The 16068-nt window shown below is 35.9% G+C and overlaps 3 protein-coding genes across 3 annotated transcripts; 2 read left to right on the top strand and 1 right to left on the bottom strand.

Moving 5' to 3' along the window:
- Positions 1-1816: 1816 nt before the first annotated feature.
- LOC105195804 (tetra-peptide repeat homeobox protein 1) lies at positions 1817-4087 on the bottom strand. Its single transcript, XM_011161411.3, has 3 exons — positions 3953-4087; positions 3169-3499; positions 1817-2590 (listed from the first exon to the last, which is right to left on the bottom strand). The coding sequence occupies exons 1-3, from the start codon at positions 3971-3973 to the stop codon at positions 2154-2156; spliced, it is 789 nt and encodes a 262-aa protein (XP_011159713.3). The 5' UTR covers positions 3974-4087; the 3' UTR covers positions 1817-2153.
- A 3615-nt stretch (positions 4088-7702) lies between these two features.
- LOC105195805 (tetra-peptide repeat homeobox protein 1) lies at positions 7703-10684 on the top strand. Its single transcript, XM_039447963.1, has 4 exons — positions 7703-7717; positions 7946-8127; positions 8498-8711; positions 9436-10684. The coding sequence occupies exons 1-4, from the start codon at positions 7703-7705 to the stop codon at positions 9991-9993; spliced, it is 969 nt and encodes a 322-aa protein (XP_039303897.1). The 3' UTR covers positions 9994-10684.
- A 1506-nt stretch (positions 10685-12190) lies between these two features.
- Positions 12191-15981, top strand: LOC105195546 (zinc finger and BTB domain-containing protein 24). Its single transcript, XM_011160994.3, has 2 exons — positions 12191-13134; positions 13226-15981. Exon 2 carries the CDS (start codon positions 13320-13322, stop codon positions 14847-14849), a length of 1530 nt encoding a protein of 509 aa, XP_011159296.1. The 5' UTR covers positions 12191-13134; positions 13226-13319; the 3' UTR covers positions 14850-15981.
- Positions 15982-16068: the final 87 nt, after the last annotated feature.

Raw genomic sequence — 16068 nt, 5'->3', positions numbered from 1 at the left:
CGCAATCGATCGGAAATAGTCGGAAATTCGCGTATTCTTCGGGAATTACTAAAAAATGTATCTCTTGAATCTATAGGCGAAAGAGTAAGATTAGTATGCGTTTCCTAACACGAGCGGTGCTAGCGCGCGACGCCTTGCCTAGCAATTCGCTCGTCAACAATGCATGAGGGAGCCGCTACGTGGAAAACGCGACCTTTCCCTGCCGCTTCCATCGGTACACTTTTCCGATAGGGAGGTAGGCGCGACATTTTCCACGCTCGATGCGCAACCGTCGGACACGCGATTGCGTTTCATTGGCGGTTGAAAACTTATTCCTCCTGCCATGATAATCAATTTGTCAGGTAACGAAATATGCCAAATTTTTTATTATTTAGCGCGTTCTTAGGGAGGAATTTTTCCGTACTTTTTACAGTCGTATCGACTTTAAGTGTTACTTTTATTCAGGTAATCACGAATACATGATTACTGATTACACATCACCTTTTATCGCTGGCTTTTTCGATTTTGATAAGCTCTGTAAAACAATCTGCATATTTTCATATCCCTATAAACACATAATATTTTTAAAATATTATATAAATATATAAATATTATTAAAAATTAAAATAATATTAAAATAATATTCCGAGAATATTACTCAATATTTTTAATATAACTGGAGTTGTATTAATATTATATGTTCATTTTTATATAATATTCGTAGTATATTGCTTCAATATCTGTGGAATATTATGAAAATGTTCTATTATTGTGGTCAAAAATTAATGTGAATTATTATGCATAAAATATTCATAAACTTTATAATTATTACATTTAAAAATTATAATATTGTCAATAATTTTAAATATTGAAATAAATAATATTATTTATTTCTTTATAATAATATTCATATAATATTATCAGGAGTGGACACGTAATCATTTTTATTAATATGTTAGAAATATTACTTAATCATTGTTCTAAACAAATAATTTTTTACGCAAAAGTTGTAAATTTCAATTTTCCATAATATTAATATTAAAAAGTAATGCAATAACGTATATTCCACAAGTTATCATTCTTATATGCTGGTTTTGATAAAATCTCAGAAATAGAAATTATTGATATTTTAAAACTATACAAAATGTTTTATATCACATAAAATATTAATAACGTACTAGTAACAAAATATAATTTAATTAATTTAATACATTAAGCAGATACTGACGTAGTTAAAGGACAAGGACATACTAACGTTACAAAATAGTTTTTGAACTTTTCTGTTAGGTGTATAAATACATAATTAAATTGGGTTCACCTTGTAACTACCTCTCTACGGTAACATATTATTACTCCATTGATCATGTTAAAGATACTTACTAATAGAACAGTTCACACCGCATTCATACATAGTAGCAATATTATTTTCAAGGCTGCTGCCAAACAGAGATTTTGATAGAATAACATTTATTTGATTTCTTAATTTTTATACACAATTTATATCAATGATAAATGAAAGATAAAAAAAACCCTAGCAAGGTACACGTAGAAGTAAATTTTTTAACAAGAAGTTTATTAAAAAATAGCAAGCACATATAAAAATCCACTGACGCAGTAATCAATTTTTAGTATGTTACATTTCAGATAGGCAAGATTAGTTATTGATCAATTAATTATCAATAATAAATCTATAATAAGTATATAAAACAACCGCACTTATATTACATTATAAAAATTATCTACGTTAGTCTATAATATTTGCGAAAATAATATCGCTGTTATATTAAAAACTGCATTAAAAAAATACTCTGGTCTAGAACTTTGAAACTTTGATTTCTTTTTTTTTTGCATTTTTTAAGGTCTTAAGAATACGTCTGCAAATATATTAGACGTAAATAATGTTCTTATATGTACGAAAAGTAAAAATTGAAAGTTACTTTTTCACGAAATCATTTTTTTAACTGAACTCCCTAAAATTTTAGTTAAAATAATCTTTATCAAATTTGATATATATGAAGTAAATATTCTTTATCATATAAACTACAACCAATATGATATTGTGATTTCTTCAATGTGCCTGTTACAGCCTTTCTGTAAAGAGGTTTAGAAAAATACTCATTTTTCAGTACATTCTAAATCAGAATACCCCTTTAGGAGCTGGACGACTCTCTGTGTCACCAACGTGACCAACCGTGTGACTTATAGTGAGCGTGTATGGCGACCGGTACTGGGTATGGCTTCGGCACGTGTACTGGCACGGCCACGTGCACTGGATACGGTCGATCCACGTGGACGATCTTCTCGAAGGCGACGGGATATGGTTTCGGTACCGGCACCGCCACGTGCACCGGCCGATCGACCGGGACGTGCACCGGTTTCTCGACTGGCACTGGTACTGGCCGGTCCACATGAACGATCTTCTCCACGGGGACGGGATACGGTTTCGGTACTGGCACTGCCACTGGCACAGCGCGATCGATATGAACTGGCACGGGTACAGCGACCGGTACATGCTTAGTGACCGGTACCACCACGGGCACCGCGACCGGTTGCGGTACCGGATGCGGTACCGGATGCGGAAACGGCTGCGGAATAGGTACAGGCACTGCCGCTGAAAAAATGAATAGAAATATTAATACAAGAATAACTAAAACACGTTCTAAAAATTTTATTAAATAAAAAACAATAATTTTGCTGGACCAAAATATTGAATTGAAACCAGTTCTTAGTGTTCTTTAAGTAAAATTCAAAGACAATATTTAGATATTTGTATATAGATTTCTTTAACCACATAATGTGCTTACGAACATGTATTCCAACTCAATAATTATGTAGTATAATGAGCAATGCTACAAAAATATTGACATTAAATTCTACACTCTGTAAAGAAATAATTGCAATTATTATAATTTAATTATTATATATAATTCATAGATATTTTCAATGCTAACTATATACGACATTTATAGTTATTTTAACAAATACAAAATATAGCTGTTAGTTATTACTACAACAGTAAGTAAATAGTTATATATTCACTATAATTATGATAGCATTTATGGACGATTTCTTCTAATTACACTTTATTTTAATATTTCAATAAATTAAGAAATAAAGTTAATTATATCCTTTTTAATATCATAATAAAGGTAAAATTAAAAATTATCTTCGTTAAGAGAAATTACTCACCAACTGGATGTCCAACGACTGGATGTCCATCGACTGGATGTCCAACGAATGGATGTCCAACGACTGGATGTCCAACGACGGGGGGTGATGGTTCCGGTATGTGTCCCGGTACCGGTTGCCCAGCATCTGGCTGGGGAATTTCATAAACCGGCGCCGGTGACAATGACGGTGGACCGTACACGTGCTCCTGATGTTCGTGATGTAGACCATATCCCAAACCGTCCAAACCTCTTTTTCCATGTCTCTTCGCCTGTACGAAAGCGCTGTGCCGTTGCTTTGAATTCTTGTCAACGGTAATGGCTATAGTGCTGGCCAGCACCAGCATCATTACCTATAAAAACGTAACAAAGAGCTATAATCCTCGAAATTTATTTGAATACAATAAATTTATTATAAAATTTTTTTAGAGCAATTTGACGTCAGCGAGCAGTTAGACGCAGAGCAGTTAGACGCTGTAGAAAATTTTTTCGAACTTCAACAACGCCTCAAAAAATAAAAATTTGATTATATATCTGAATGCACGTTTAAAATAAATTTGACTTGTACATTTTTACTTCAATTGCTAAACCTAACGTTTTTATTGCAATATTAGATTACGATTAGTTTAGATTGTTTTAAATCGAGGTGATATATAAACGGCGCACAATCATTCAACGGAATTCACAAACGATGCACAAGTCACTGAATCAACGTGATGTCGCGTTCTTCATCGCATTGATCTACATCCGAATGTAAATCGTCCAGATTACGTCGGTAAAAGTAAAACAAGAACGAGAATTTGCACCGGTATCGGGAGAAGCCTCATGATCGATCACTGGGAGGGTTCCAGTTGCCGGTCGGCGAAAAACTGAGTTCGCTCTGAAATCGTGACCCCCATATGTATTTATAGGGCATCGATGCGTTGCATAGCCGAACGAAGAAGAGGAGCGATTCTATGGGCCGATACACTTTCGCTGCTACCCGAACCTGGGCGACAGCCAAATGGCGGCCGCTTTTCTCTCCTAGGAGGTCGAACAAAGGCAACGGACGGGAAGGCGTGCGAAAAATCCTAGAGCATACATTAACGACGTAGTTAGTTAAAGGTTCACCGGCGATTATTTGGTCTTCCAGATCATTAGATAGCCGCGATCGCGCCCAATACGTGATTCGATTTGATCAAGTTGGTATCATGGTTGGAATCAGTCTACGTGAAATGTATTTCATCAATAATTATATTATAAAATGCGTTAATTTTAAACGTAGCTAAATTTAATACGGAGTATTTCTTTACAATTTTATGCTATAAAATACTAAAAGAATATTTAAAGAATGTACGTAATATTATATAATTCTTTTAAAATAATAATAATATGTATAAAAAATACATATTAATAAAACTATTATTATTATATAATAAAATATTATTTATAAATTGTACTTTACAATCTGACACGAATTACAGACCGTTTAAATTGTCACACAACGCAGTTCATCAAATAAATAATGATTTCTTAGTAGAATAAATCAATTTATTGCAATTAAACAATTAATTGGCAACACACTGCGTTTTTTAACAACAAATTAATTTTTCGTGTCTGATGGAATAAATATATATATTGGCCCTTTAAAAATTCATATCTTTTACAAAAATAAAAATAGCGCCTTCTTTTTAGATTCATTTTAAAAATAAAGAAAAAAATAGTAAACTTTTTCTTCCTTTTTTTCTTTTAGAAGTTAACGTAAAGATTATATGAAAAAAATCTTTACTTAATTTTAAAATAATGAATTCAATGTAGCGGGCCAAAATTAAAACTTATTTAGATCTGTCGTTTTGAATTTTGACTACAGATTCATAATCAACGATTCTAAAAACTTCTAGTAAAATACAAATTATATGCTAAGTATAACTAAAAAGAAGTGCATGAGAGGGTTAACAATGTCATCGTTGATGTAATGCATGGGTATAGGTTTCGCGCAACAGCGAAAGATCAAGGTGTAGGTATGCGGCAGCGAATGCAAATGGAGATTTCTTCAGCGTCCTCCGACGTCCTTTATTCGGTCAACGAGATCGAGACGAGCCGCGTTTTTCCTCTTCGCTTCCGCGTTTGACACCACGCGGACTTTCTTAACTTTCATTTTCTAAGCACCTAATGCCGTAGCGTTTCTAATGCCAACCACGTTACCCGCCATTCATTATTCATCGACGAGCTCGAATACGGCGTAACAACACGCCCAATGACGCTTGGCCAAGGTTCGCCAGCCACGTATCGCGAATTAGCAGAATGCACACGTACATACATACAACACGGTGGTGAAGTCTTGTTATAGGTACCTACCTATAACAAGAAACGGCCTATGCGTGGACACGCAATCCGAACACCTCGACGACGAAACAATTGTGTTGTTATGAGGAAACGAGGAAAACGTTCGCTACTTTACTACCTCGTTCCTTCATGAATTTTCCATGTTCAATTTCTTCACAACTTTATCCATGACATATTTTCCAGAGATTATGGTAATTTCTAGTAAAATTCTCAATCAAAAATTAATAGTATAAAGAATAGTTATCCGTAACCAGAGATTTCAGTGAAGAAAACAAATTTTTAATTAATTGACGAATATTTGGAAGACAGCTATCGGCAAGTGTGAAGAAATCGGGCATAAGAGCATAATTTGATTTGTTTTCCTTTCTACTATACGTTCTATTATTGTCCAAACATTAATATCAATATTTCATTATCTTTAAGCATCTGTTTGTCTGTCTATTTGACAAAATTTTCAGGGAGTTAACACATTGATACATCATGGAAAAAGGTTTTGTTAAAATAACTAGGAACTTCATTGATTCAACAAATCTATAGCTGTAAATACCGTAATATACGGCCAGCCAGTTTGCTACGTATAAAGTAGCAAAGTTTTACAGCTGTGTAAAAGTATCGATTATAACTCACATTATGAATCCTATTTGTTCTAACAGCAAATAGCAAATTTATTATATAGCAAAGCAACTTTCTGTAAAAATCGAATATACGGATTAAAATTTTTAACGAGGCACATTAGCCAAGATGGCGCGTACGTTTTTTGCCGCGATAAAGGAAACTTGTTGCATTGCAACTTTCATTGTAGCAAAGAATTTGTTGTTCCAACAATTCATTCACTGCTTTCAGATATTTCTTTATTAAACTGTCAAATCTTACAGATGTTGAACTCGCAACAGCTGTAGCTTTGCTAAATCAGCCTATCCATTTTTAAATTATGGCAATTGCAACCACTATTTTCTCTCAATGCAGATGACATCACGGAGAAAAATTGATTGACTGATTCAGCAAAGTTACAGCTTGCTACGCGAGTTCAACATCTATAAGAAGGTTTCATCATTCTAAGATTTAATAGGTCAGCAATGAAAACATGTTTGAAAGCAGTAAATGCACATTATCACAACAACTAATTTTTTGCTACTGCAATAAAAGTTGCTAATGTAACGAGTTTTCTATAAAAAAAATATTTAATTTATTTTTACCATCCATATCGTGATACTTTATTAGATTTAAAATCATCATATTTTATAGTAACAATTTTTGTATAGTTGGTAAAAATAGAAATATAAGGTTATTATTATTAACTTTATAGCAATAACTATATGAGTCTTCTCTAATCATAATTCTCTTACCGCACAATTATCACAAGTATCAAACACTTTTTTCTCAATGTATATATTTTCTCAATGCATATCATAAGGCTAAGAAAATACATTAATAAGAGTAATACATTATTAACTAATAATTAACTAATCTAAAATATTAATACGATTGAAAATTAGCTGTTGCAATTATTAATGTTCGTCCATCTTTTATGCAGACAGCATCAACGATGAATGAATTGGAATGGAATTCTTAGGCGTTTTCGTTTTCACCGTACGTGTGCGGAAGTACGTTTCCAGGCATAATTAAATAGATGTAGGGATGTAGGTAAGTGGTACGGGCGAACGTAATTACGACGTCAACATAGCAAGCACGAGCTCGTAATCGAGTGGGAAGCTGGTGTCATTTTTAACAGAAGATGCATATTCACTTGTATTAATATTAAAAACGGCATTCAATTTTATTTCATATATTAATCTTAAATATTTACTTCATCTTAAATATTTAGTTTATTTAATGTATAGTAAACATGCAAAAAATCTGCATCAATTAAACTTATTAATTTAATATTAATAACTTCATTAATCTGTCGAACAGATTGATTTAATATTAATTAATATTTATCACATATTGGGATTTTATACGTTTATTATCTTATTGTTCTTTTCGCTACAAATCTTCATTGTGTTTGACATTATTTTGAAATATCGCCGCAAACTGGATTCATCGCGGATTTCATTAGCGGAAGCTTGGGATATCGATCGCGAGAAGGGTGAAGTTCCGATTTCATCATAAATGGGAACTTGACCTGTTCCTCGATCTGGATCCGTCAAGTCGTCACTGGTACGATTCGTAAATATAAAAGGCTTCCGTGGTTACAATCTTACGAACAGTTTATCCGCAACGAGAGAGCAATGTCGAAGATCTTTGTAAGTAGCCGTATTTCTTCATTAAAATAGTGTAAATTAAGAGATTGAAGTTTATAAATGTATAATGTCTAGGCTCTAAAAGAATCATTTTTTCTAACATTAAAAATTCAGTCCCAGGTATTTTTAAGTTCTTTTGAAAAATTTTTCTAACTTATATTACATTAAATAATTTTTCTATAGATTTTAATTTATTACATTTGACTTTTTTACGTTGTTGCTGTGCTTCAGCTGTTCCTGACATTATTATGTACCTGCGCATTCGCGTCGGTACCGAAAGATGCAAAGCAGCAGAAGCGGGGTCTCATTGGTAACGAGGGGTGGATCGGTCTACCGAGCCCTTATGGACATGGACAACCGTGGTCGATCGCCCACACCCCCTGGAAAGGACTCAAACTTCCCGAAGTCAATCTGCACGCAGGGTAAAAGTGTATCTAACACTCTATATTAAAAATAAAAAAAGTGATTTATGTTATTTTAAATAATTTGAAGTTTTTCAGAATTTTCAAGAATTTCTAAAACTTTTGAAAAATAATTTAGAATAAATTTCTAAACTTATAGACGTTTTACGTTAAGTTTTAAAGTTTTAAAATAATCGTAATTGAATAATATAAAATATCAGCTGAATGTGAAATCGCACGGACATCACAGAGCGTCAATAAATATTTTTTAAAGCGTTAACTTTCCCTTTGCAAAATTTTGTATAATTTCTTGTTTAATATTAATACTTTCTAAAATCAACGTTAACATTTACGTCATATTTACGAACATTTCAATTGGCAGGTTGCATCTGGCAGATGCGACTTATGGTAGAGGTGGCATTGCTCTGGCGCCCGGAATTCTGAAAACCCTTCCCGTGTACATAACGAAGCAAGTGGTGGTGGAGAAACCGGTGCCAGTTCCGGAACCGGTGATCATAGAGAAACCGTATCACGTGCCGTTACCGATCGAGAAGATCATTCACAAACCGGTCCCCGTTCCGGTACCGGTACCTCAGGTAGCGTCCCGCCAATTTTACTTTCATCAACGCGCAAAATCTGTTAACGATTACTCTTCCTTTTGCAGCAGTTTCTCGAAAAGTAACGTGAAGAAGATTTATGAAAATCTTTTCTTAGTGTTTAAATTATATTAAATCATATTAAATTAAGCAAACATTTTGATCTAATATAATATTCTGAATAATACATAAAATCAATTTGAGTCGTAATGACATGGGAAAAAATAAATTGTGTGATTCAGCAAAGCTATAGCTTTATGTCAATTCAACATATAACTAGGCGCTGAATTATTCGGAATCTTCGTGTCATGTATATATCAGAATCTAACATTTTTGTTTTGTTTTGTTTTATTTGTTTAACAAATAATTTAAATAAATAATTTATTTGTTTTAAAAAAAGTTAATGATATTATTTCTTGAAATTAAATAAATTTCTATTTTCTTCAAAAGATTTTCGTTTCAATTTAAAAACTCAAGAAATGATTTCATCAATTTAAACATAACTTTTCTCTGAATAAACGGTTATAGATCTGCTGAATCAGTAAAGTTCTTAGTTGTATCACAGAAGAAGACTTTTTTCAAAAAAACTTTCCTTGATTTCAATTATAATTCGAAACTACAAATGATCTAGTACATAAGAAAAAATTTATCTTTAAATTTCTGGAAATAAGTCAATTAATCGAAGCATCTTTCCAACACGCAGGCGGTGCCGATTCCTGTAGAGCGTCCAATACCGATCCCGGTGAAACAGCCAATCGCAGTGCCCGTGCAACAACCATATCCAGTTCCAGTAAAGCACCCGGTACCCGTACCGGTTCCGGTACCAGTCCCAGTTCCGGTGCACTCGCTGCCTCCGCTTCAGCTAATCCCGAGTGGCGGTCTTCCTGGTGCCATCTATGCGCGCAACTTCGCACCCAATCATCTTTACGCCCATTCGTTATCAGCTAATGTGCATTTGGATCATGCCATCGCTCCTCTTCACCCTATAGCCGCCATCTCACCCATCGGCTCCATCGGCTCCATCGGCCCCATCGGCTCCATCGGCCCCATCGGCCCTGTCGGTCCTATCGGCCCTATCGGCCCCATAGGTCCCATCGGCCCCATCGGCCCTATCGTTCCCATCGCTCCCATTGCTCCTATCGCTCATGATTTCGATCATGGTCACGTGTTGACGCATGATTATAGCCATGATCATGACCATCATCACCATGATGTCCATGTCGACCATCTTGCCCATGAGCACGAGCACAAAAAGAGGAAGACTGACAAGAAGACCAACTGATTCAAGTACAAAAGGCGGCGAATCGTCGAAATCATTGTATATAGAGAAAGGGATCACTCGGTGCCTGTTAATGTATTTAGTTTTAATGAAAATTTCAAAAGAATAAAAGGGAGAATTCTAATTTATGTATGTACGAAAATACTTTAGGATTCCCATTGGAATTATATCGAGTCGTTTTGCTTTGTGAGGGGGGTAGCAGCAAGGATTTCTTACTTTCGCGTGATTTCGTGAATATACTCGAATAATGGAGAAATTAACTGCATTTTAAGGAGCATCGACAGTGCTAAACAAACTCGTAAGATTTAGATAAGTTTCGCCCTTTTTTAAGATATCCCAATAAGAAAGTAACACTTAGAAATTTGTTTAGATTATATGTAAAGTAATATATTTAGAAATTTTCGTTGATTTTATCTAACATTTTAAAATAATATTATATGAACATTTTTTAATGATTATTTTGAAAGATTATAAACTTTAAATTTGTAAAAATATGTTGAAATGTTTAAAAAAAATTATTTCCAAGCTATGGCAAAATTTCATATTGATGTATACAACGTTAAATACGACATATTCGAAAACATTATATGTTATTGAATATTGTTGTAATAACATAGCAGTAATAATTTTATGCTTACTAGAATCTTTTTATTTTTGTATTCGCTTTTTTCCGAATATCTCACAAAGGAAAGCTCTCCCAGTTCTCTAATATAAAAATATAAAAATAAAAATTCGTAAACATTAACACTATAACTCTTTCAAAGAGCAACAATAAAACGAAATATTTATGAACTCGTATAGTGGACAAACATTTGCATCTAACCATAGCCTTAATCAAATGCACGATGTTATTTCTCGATGCTACCTATTTCTTCCTGTCGCAATATATCTTTCTGATATTTTTAATTTTTGAAACTTTTCAAGAGGCACATATTCTAATCTTCTCTTTTACTTTTCTTCTCATACGTCTGCATTTTCTTCAAGAGATAAATTGTGCGTGTTTACGTTAAAATATAGCAGCTAGATTAGCGAGACACAAATATTGTCTAATGTAAACAGATTTTTTTTTATAGAAAATTGCTTTATTAGATAATAACACGATAATGAAATAAGTTGGATGTAGCTTCATGGCTATTATATAATAACTCACATATAGTAGTAACGCAAATTCAAAATTTAACAGCTTGTACACACGTTGTTTCTTGATGTCTTCTCACTTAAAAAAATGCTTTGCAAGTACAGCCATAATTTTTTAGCTGCAAGAAATTAACTAAGATAAAATGATTATCAAATATTTTGATATCGCATATGTTTGGTATTCAATCAATCTAAATAACAAAGACAAATTTATATCTAAACTAAAATTAATTTAGTTATGTTAAGAGTTGTATGTATAAACAGAAACCTAATAGTTAAAAGTTACGTTAAAATTAAATTAATTTAAATTAAAAGTTAATTTAAGTTAATTTAATTTTAACGTAACTTTTAACTATTAGGTTTCTGTTTACACAGAAAAAACGTCGTTAATTTTGAAGAACATTATTTGTATTATATCAAATTAGAAATTTGCACATTTTTAAAGTTAGATTACTCAAAACAATTATAATATGAATCATCAAACAAATTTAATATTTTGTTTGTAAATTAAACTAATATGAAATGACAAAGTTGTGTAGAAATTTATTTTTTCTTTTATATATTATATTTTTGTCTTTTACATAGATAAATTTTTAACTTAGGGAAAAGATTAATGAAATAAAATTTTTGTGCGTTAAAAAATAACTAACGTAGTTATTAACTTTTTAACTTTATTATTTAACTTTTATCTTTTTAACAGTTACTATAAACCCAACCCTGACTCTTATGAACATCTCTAGACAGTATATTTGTATGATTGTTCATTAAAAAGAAATTATCTAAATGTTATAATTAATTATACAAAGCTTTTGAGTTTTCATCAAAGAGAAACTCGCAGAATAAAAATGTCGAATCGTGTGTATACCCCAGGCAATACGAATCTTTGAAAGATACTGTACATATGGCAAAGAAAGAGAGAGAAAGGGAGAGAGAAAGAGAAAAAAAAAGAGTGAGAGGAGACGAAGAGAAGAGAGAGGAGAGAGGAGAGAGGAGAATGAAAAGTGGAGAGTGGAGAGTAGAGAGTAGTGAGAGAAGAGAGGAGAGAGGAGAGAGGAGAATAGAGAGCGGTGAGCGAAGAGCGAGAGGAGAAGTGAGACGAAAGGGGGAGAGGGGAGGGAGAGAGAGAGAGAGAGAGAGACACAGACGGACGGACAGACAGAGAGAAGAAACAGATACTTTTGCACTAGAAAGACTAAACTTCGTTTCAATACGATACGACGAAAAAAAATAACGTGATTTTTATCTTGCCATTTTACAAGTGACGAGGGAATCGGAATTAAAAGGAAAGAATTAAAAGGAAACGGTACAAAGTGAAAGAAGTCGCGCAACGTCTCTGCCTCATTCTCCTCCTCCTCCTCCTCCTCCTCCTTCCCGTCAAACAGGAAGTTCGTTTAAAACGAAATAGGCGAATATCCGGGCGAATCTTGGTGTCTGGGTGTGCGTTTTCCGAGAAAAGAAGAGGAGAGGAGAGGAGAGGCGAGATCAGGCCGAGCACGCATTCTTTCTTTCCTTCTTTCTTTCCTTTCTTCCGCATCGATTCGAGGCGCCGCCGAGCCGCCGCGGGTCCGTTATCGAGCCCTTTCCACACACCGAAACCGGAACGCAGCGGACGGTAAGCGGCAACGGCAGCGGTGAGCGAGCGACGCCACGGCATGGCGAACGAGATCGTTCGATCTCTCTCTCGCACATCCGTTTCGTGGAACAGCTGATCTAGCGTTATCACCGGGGCGAGAAACACCAGGGTTTCCTTGGAGAGACGAGAGTCACGAGTGTCGTCGACGCCGGGCATATTAGCGGCGCTTCGTCGCCGACCTGGGACGTAGCGGACGCGCGGCCATGCGTCCGGAGAAATCCGGATCTTGGAAAAATCGATGCACGGGGGTGCAACGTGACAGATACGGCGCGTCGTCGTGAGAAGTGGAGAAGGTCCCTCTCTCTCTCTCTCTTTTTCTCTCTCACTCTCTCTTACCCGTCGACTATGCGACCGACCTGGATCGACCGCGACACGTGAGTATACTGCATATTGCATTAATTGCATACGCCGACTCTTCGGTGTCTCGCGCGTTTTTTCACGCCCGCCGCACGGCTGTGTTAACAGGACTCGCCGAGCTGTCAGGTTATGTCGCACGACGTCTGGCGATTGTAAACACGCGTAACCCCGTTCACGCAGCGTACATGTAAATACAGCGTCGATGAGGCGACGCAACCTCAAGACTGACAAGATGCTGAAGCTGGACGAGATCGAGGGCGAGAACGCCACCCGGGTGGCGCGCAAGAGGACGAGGAAGGCCACGGAGGAGAAGAAGAGCAAGGGCCGCAGGAAGAGCAGGCACGCCAGCGGCAGCGGACGAAAGTTGCGAAGCAACGCCGTGGAAGCGGCTGTGGTCCCGCGCAAGGTGGAACCCGCGGAAGAGGAGACGCCGCTGGATCTGCTGTACCTCACGAAGGATCCCTCAGGCGTATCCTGCAAGATCGAGCCGTCCGTGTCCAACGAGAACAATTACATCCTGATGCCACCCCTGGAGACCCTCGAGGACGCGGGTATGAGGATGGAGGAGCTGCTCGAGCAGAGCATGCATAAAATCTCCAAGAGCCAGAAGAACGGCAGGTGGAAGCACAGTTACAACAAGATGGTATATCTGCGGAAGTGCGTGGCTAACAGCGACCAGTCGATGCAGGATGAGATGTCCAGCCAGAGCACGTCCGAGGAGCACGAGCGTCTCCCCAGGATCGAGGATATCGCGTACGAGAACTCGGAGAGGATCAAGCGGGACAAGAAGTGGACGAAGAAGGTGAATCCCCTCTCCCTGCACTACACGGATAAAAAGAGACCCTATCTCAAGTGTCCCGCGTGCGGCGCGACGTTCTTCAGCCCGAACACGTATCAGAGGCACCTGCTCTCCCACTTGCACCCAACGGAGGAGAATAGTTACACATGTAATTTTTGTAATTATACGAACGTGGAGCCCGGAATGTTATTTGCTCACTTGACAAAGCATCAAAATCAATGTGAATCCTGCAACGAGACCTTGTTGCGCAAGGACAACTACGACAAGCATTATCAGTGCTCGCTCAAGATGCTGGACTTTGGCTTGAAACGTGATCATCATGGAATGTTTACCTGTGCAGTCTGCGAATTGATGTTCGACCTCGTGACTCAGTTGGAGAAACACTGGTTCAAGCACACCTGCAAGAAACAGAAGTCGTATCAGTGCAACGAATGCAGTGGGCTGTACGAGAACGCGGAAACCTTGAAGAATCACAAATGCCTCAAGTGTCCCATTTGCGGCGAGGTCTACGAGAATCTCCATCGACTGAAGGTGCACACAATATGGATGAAGCACAAACTGACGTGTCCAATCTGTTCGTACGAATTCATCCTCTCCATGGATCATGAGAAGCATATGGCCCTGCATAGGAAGGTTTATCAGCCGATGAAAGATTACATGCATTGTTTACGCGCGGCCGACGGTAAGACGTATCAATGCAACCTGTGTGACAAAATATTTTACGCCTTGTCCGCTCTTCGCACGCATCTCACGGAGGAGCATGTGGGGAGTGTAAAGGTGGAGAAGGAGGAAATCATAGCAGACAGCAGTTACGAACTGAAGGGGGACACTATCAATATCGTCGTAGTTCCTGACTTTAAAGATACCGGCAATTACTATGAGAACGAAATGGATTCCTTGCAGATGGAAACCGATCTCTATGATCCGTCATAAAGACGAAAAGATAGCGCTTGAGTTTAAGTTGTGAAAATAAGAGCGATAAACTCTTCTCCTATGAACGGTTGTTAGCTTTTACCGTCGAACATATAATAGTGATACTCAAGTCGGACTATCAAATAAAACTGATACAATTGTAAGTGCCGTTTATAGATGTAATTCATGCGCTATTTTTAAAAATGTATCGTTTGCTTTCAAGGATTTTTATATCGATTTATACCACAGAACGTTAATTTTACACAGAACATGTTACATTTTTCTCCTGTTTTTCTTCTGTTAAGTAAAATATATCAATAATAATTAAACACATATATTAGCGATCCGAAAGTAGATAAGAAAATAGATACAGAACAGCTGTTGTGAAACGATCGAAATAGCAGATATTTTCTGATGGGCTTAATGAATTCGATCACCCGTACTATTTCGCGCTGATGTATTAAAAACTATATTGTACTTAAAATTATTTAAATTACAAAATAATGTATTAACATTGACTGATATTTCTTCTCAGTCAACGTAGGCTACCGAGACAGTAACGATACATTGCGTTAACAGATTAATTAAAGAGGACGATAAATACTTTGAATTTGATATATAAAGACGTAAATAAAAGACGGGTCTTCGATTTACTCGTCAAAATGACGGGAAGGCAGTTTTCAATATTTTTTGTTGATGCTAAAACTTCTGTCTGATAAATCGTACGTCGAAATAAGAAATATCAAGTATATATTTCGATAGAATATACTATATTACATTTTATTAATCAAGCTATTTTTGCATTTGAATAATTTCGTATAGTATAGCTTTTAATGTACATCAGTGCGATCAAATTTTCTATACGATAGGGTCGGAAAATTTAGGAACACAAGAAAATAAACAGTTGTTCATAATAGCGCTTGTGATTCCGTTTTGTTTTGCAAAAGCAGCTTCGAAGAAAAAATTATGTGATGCTTAACTGATTTTACAAATTTTCCTTGGTCTACAGTTCACTGTATTTGTTAGAATGTTAAAGGAACACATTTTGCAAAATTTTATACTTGTATATGTAGATTTATATATTACACTATGCGTAATATTTATTAAGATTTGTTCCGCAAAATATGAAAATAAAGTTTGAGCTTTGAGAATTCAAAAAGTTTTTCCATAATAGTTTGTTACCAACATGATTACAGTTTTAATTTTTTTTTTAATTTAATTTATTATTTGATATAAAGTG

Source organism: Solenopsis invicta, chromosome 4, assembly GCF_016802725.1.
Source record: "Solenopsis invicta isolate M01_SB chromosome 4, UNIL_Sinv_3.0, whole genome shotgun sequence".
Taxonomy (NCBI): Eukaryota; Metazoa; Arthropoda; class Insecta; order Hymenoptera; family Formicidae; genus Solenopsis; species Solenopsis invicta.
This window is presented reverse-complemented; position numbering and strand designations above follow the sequence as displayed.